The 5125-nt window shown below is 44.5% G+C and overlaps 1 protein-coding gene across 1 annotated transcript in view; it reads right to left on the bottom strand.

Annotated features, from left to right (window-relative positions):
* Window positions 1-568: 568 nt before the first annotated feature.
* LOC137375090 (solute carrier family 7 member 14-like) overlaps window positions 569-5125 on the bottom strand; it is a 75840-nt gene continuing 71283 nt past the window's right edge. The window contains 1 exon segment of the mRNA XM_068041718.1: window positions 569-930. Coding sequence (XP_067897819.1) covers window positions 599-930 — 332 coding nt within the window. The 3' untranslated portion in view covers window positions 569-598.

Raw genomic sequence — 5125 nt, 5'->3', positions numbered from 1 at the left:
AGCCATCCAAGTCAAAAACGTATCGAATCAGAAAGTCCCCTCAACTCTATCTGCTTGCAATGCTCTCAGTTATAACACTATATCAGGCAACTTGGCCTTTGCTGCTACCTCATGTTAAATTTAGTATCAAATTTAGTGTCATTCTAGAAAATTCATAATCACGTCTCATTACAATGGCTCTCAAAGATTGGGTTATAATTTGGGTGGAGTGTATTTTTTAAAACAAAAAGTCTTTTTGACTCAATTTACTGATTAAAGGGGCACTGCGATAAATATCTGGCAAATCCCTTCATGTGCTTGCAAACACACAAAACACAATGACAATGTGAGTCACACAGAAACACCTCTACCTCTTTTACTTGTGACATCATAGACTGCAATCAGGCACTATTCCGATCCTTCCCCTAAGAATAAAAGTTTGCCAAACATTTATTCCTGAAAGTCGCAGCCCTTTAATAAGCGAAGGGAGAGAGGTTTGAAAAAAAAACTCAAACTGCATATTGCCTTTTTTATGACATATGACTGCATTTGTTTTATAAAATAGATCATATCCAAGAGTCTAGCCCAAGGGTATGAGGGTCAGTATCCTCAGTATCCTTTATTCTGGGGAATAATCTAGCCCATCATTTGCAATTAGTGCCTCGGATTTGTCGACATACTTCCCTTTGCTTCTGGGTTTGCTATTGTAGGTTCTGTGATTTCCCACAATGTCAGGCATCGCGTGCTGGGACTGGTACGCGGTCTGTTCCCCTGGAGGCCACTTCACCTGGCGCTGGCTGCCCTCCTCCTCAGGGTAAGCGAAACTTTCATCCGCCATGAAGCTGTCGTCCACATCGTAGCGCTGGTATGTACTCTGACTCAGGGCTTCCTGCCGCGCTCCAATTTCCAGGCTACTGTTCCAAATTCCATATCCGAAATAAATGAGTAAACCTGGTGATGGGAAAGAAAACCAACATAGCAAACCATGAGCACTTGGAAACAGATTCAATAATGACGTTCAATAGGGAATTGGATAAATACTTGACAAAATAATATTTGCAGGGCTGTGGGGAAGAGCAGGGGGGAGTGGGACTAATTACATAGATCTTTCAAAGAGCCAGCATAGGGACAATGGGCCGAATGGCCTTCTATGCTGTATGATTCTATAAGGAACATAAGAAATAGGAGCAGGTGTAGGCCATAAGGCCCCTTGTGCCTGCTCTGCCATCCAATATGATCACAGCTGAACTATGATTCTCCGAGTGTCTCAATTGTGTGGAATTTGTCGGGCAATTCTTGCCAGTATTATTGGTGGTCTCCCAAGTGTTTTGTGATGGTAACCAGATTTGTTCTGAGGCTTATGAAGGGATTGTTGTTGCTATGATTTTCTGTAACCTTCATTATCTCCTCTCTGAAGTCAGCTACATGCATCATAGAATCATGAAGAACATGTTTGGCCCATCGTGAAAGATCTATCCAATTAGTGCAAGTTCCCTGCTCACTCCTTAAATCCCTCCCGATATTTCTACTAAAGTTTTACACAATAAAACATTACTTATTTTTCCATGTTCTAAACATGTGAACATTTGCAGCTGATATTGACTGTTGCAATAAGGATATTGGGAGTCAGCTGTGGTTCAGTGGGTAACACACTCACTGCTAAGTTAGGAGGTTGTGGATTAAATTCCCACTCCAGAGTTTTTAGGTTGACACTCCCAGTGCAGTACTGAGGGAGTGCTGCACCATGTGAGGTCCCGTCTTTCAGATGGCTCATTAAACCAAAGCCCCGTCTGCCCTCTCAGGTAGGTTTGTGGGATCTTGCTGTGTACAGACAGCCAGATTTCCTACATCAGTGACTACACTTCAGGAGTAAATCATTGGCTGTATAGAGATGTCCTGAGATTGTGAAAATGCAAGTTCTTTATTTATTTCTTGAACAAGTGCTAAATACAGATGGAAATTGGGCTCTGGTAAATGGTAGAAATCTGACTATTATGTTGCTACGTAATGAATTGAACTACTGTGAATTTCAACTCCTTACAGATTTAGTCAGTCCAAGAATTAATGACTGCTGTCATATCCTGAAACCCTTCCTGAACCTCTGTTGATGTCTATGTATAGTTCAAGGGAAAGCTTGTCATTTGATAACTGATCCTTCTTTTGCCTCTAGGCTTCAACTTGTCTCTCTCTATTGCAATCATCTGCATCTTTCTCTGTTTGATTGATGCCATAATTGTTGTTACTTGTTTGGACTTTCCTCTCTCCAACCTCAAAATACAACATCCCACTTGCTAGAATTCTTCCTAAACCTGAATGACATCAATTCGAATATACTTTCCTTCAATCCCCAACTTTTTGACTTCCTCAACAATCCTCCTTTTTTCCAACAACCTGTGATATCTAAAGCCCAAACTTGGTGTTCCAGAATCAATCATAGAATGATACAGAACAGAAGGAGGTCATTCGTCCCATCATGACTCTGCTACCTCTTTGAAAGAGCTATCCAATTCATTCCACTCCCCCTGCTCTTTCCCCATTACCCTGCAAAGTTTCCCTTATCAGGTATTTATCCAATTCCCTTTTGAAAGTTACTATTGAATCTGCTTCCACTGCCCTTTCAGGCAGCGTGTTCCAGATCACAACAACTCACTGTGTAAAAAAATTCTCATCGCCCTTCTGGCTCTTTTGCCAATTACCTTAAATCTGTGTCCTCTGGTTACTGACCGCAGCCCCCCAACCACTGCACCCTGCCAATCCAACCCACCACGCCACCCCCCCCCACCCCGCCACCCCAGACCACCACCCCTCTTCAGCCTGAGGGAACAGTTTTTCTTTATTTACTCTATCAAAATCCCTTCCAATTTTGAACCCCTGCACGAAATTTCCTCTTAAATTTCTCAGCTCTAAAGATTCTTCTTTAACTACTCCTTCCTAATTTTCCTTCCTTTTCTAGCACTTTCCTGCAATGTGGATCTTGACCCTTCAACCAGTGAAAGCTGGTTGGATCTGTCAGAATTGATAGGACACACAGGGGAATTACCTTACAAACAACATAGGACTCATGATGTTTAAATATGAGAGGAGAAAAGTCTGGCCTATCAACAACACTTTGCATCTGGGACTGCTTTCTCTTGTCTTTTAGGAATAAGATTCATCTTTGATTTCAGTCAACCTCCATCTCTTTTTCAAGAAGGGTGCAAAGAGTTGTATTGACACAATGGAATGAGATCAATACTTTGCCATTCCTTCCTTCTTGGTGGGAGAGAGGTGACAACAACAACTTGCATTTATGCAGTGCCTTTACTTAGTGAAACGTTCCAAGGTACTTTGTGGGAGTAAAACTTGAGCACATAAAGAATAATTAGGTCACATGACCAAAAGCTTGGTCAAAGAGGTAAGTTTTAATGAACATCTTAAAGGAGGAAAAACAGGAAAAAAAGTGGAGGGGTTTAGGGAGGGAATTCCAGAGCTTAGGGTCTTGGCAGCTGAAAGCATGGCTGCCAATGATGGAGCAATTAAAATGCTCAAAAGGCCAGAATTGGAGGGGTGCAGAGACCGAGGAGGGTTGTGGGGCTGGAGGAGGTTACTGAAATGGGGGGCAGTGCCGAGGCCATGGAGGGATTTGAAAACAAGGTGAGACTGAAGGTGAAGGTCTGGAATAAATTGTGTATGAAGTCATATTGTTTTGTTTTGAAAGGGGTTAAAAAGCAGTGCGAGAATCTTGGGCAAACACACTGAGCAATATTAGACTATTGTGCCACACTGCATTTTTTTTGGAGGTGGGGAGGTGATTGTGCCAAACAATATTCAGTGCTGGGATAGAAACATTCTTTCCAGGGGTAGAAATTCTTATACAAAGTGATTCATGACAACGCTTGCCAGCGCTGACGTCATCAGGCTGCGCCGCGGTGCGCACATGCACAGACGGTCTCCTGCTCGCTGCGCATGCGCTGCGGTCCGGCTTGCCAGGACCAGTTTGCGCATGCACAGATGACGTCATCGCGTAACGTAGTCTTCCTCGGGCAACGCGCCAGGTTGGCCTCTGCGCATGCGCTTCTTGCAATCTTCCGATATTCACACATGCGTCAATCTTCGGATATTCACGCATGCGTCAAAGCTTCGGCGCGAGTTTTTGAAAGTGGAAGGAGGAGAGGTTTCGTCGGGCATTTTCTCACATTTTATCTCAATTATTTAGTCGTTTTGGAGATTTGCTTCATTTTTATTAGACAGAGGAGATTGTTCCAAGGTAAGTTGCTCTGAAAATATTTCCATTGTCTGGGGCACTGCATGTGCTCCAGTCCCTGTTGTAAGTTGCTGTGTGCCTTCACTGCAGAACTTAAAAAGGTGTGCGCAACAGTAATTTCAATGGATGCAGGGAGGCAAGCTCTGACTCTGATTTGCTTTATTTCTTTTCATGTAAAACATGCCGTCGAGAAAACAATCCTTGAGATTTAAAGTCAGCATTCAAGCAACAAAGGCAACTGTGGAGAAGTAGGGGAGAAAGCTGCTGAGCTGGTCACGATGTGGAAAGGAACATTGCATCTATGGATGAATTGGGAATGCACATTGGGATGCGCTTGGGGAACATTCACCAAGAATAGACTGAGCTCAGACTCTTGTGACTTTGCCTTCTTCACATGGACAATACAGTAGTGGAATAGAGAGCCAAGCGTTCATTCACCACAAGGCTCTCCAGGAACAATCTCTTTAGCTGTGCATAGCAGAGACTCGGCCTGTCTGTCTCACGGGAATGCTGGAGGCACAACACTCATGTATCCATGCACAGCAGTTCCTCAGATGCTGAATGAACTTAATAAAACTTCTCAATAATTAACCCCAGAATTGTTGAGGTTTTGTTTTGCATGCTATTTCCCCGACTTTGCAACTGCACATCAGATATTCAACGGTGGTGGAGGGGTGGAGGTAGGGGGGTAGAGGGAGGGGTGGAGGTAGGGGGGTAGAGGGAGGGATGGAGGTAGGGGGGTGGAGAAGGGGTGGGTGAAGAGGGGGAGGGATGGGTGGGTGAAGAGGGAGAGGTGAAAATGGAGAGGGGGGAGGGGTGGGGAGAGCGGGGAGGGGTGGGGAGAGCAGGGAGGGGTGGAGAGAGGGGGGAGGGGTGGGGCGAGGGGGGAGAGCGGGGAGGGGT

This window comes from Heterodontus francisci, chromosome 11, assembly GCF_036365525.1.
Source record: "Heterodontus francisci isolate sHetFra1 chromosome 11, sHetFra1.hap1, whole genome shotgun sequence".
NCBI lineage: Eukaryota > Metazoa > Chordata > Chondrichthyes > Heterodontiformes > Heterodontidae > Heterodontus > Heterodontus francisci.
This window is presented reverse-complemented; position numbering and strand designations above follow the sequence as displayed.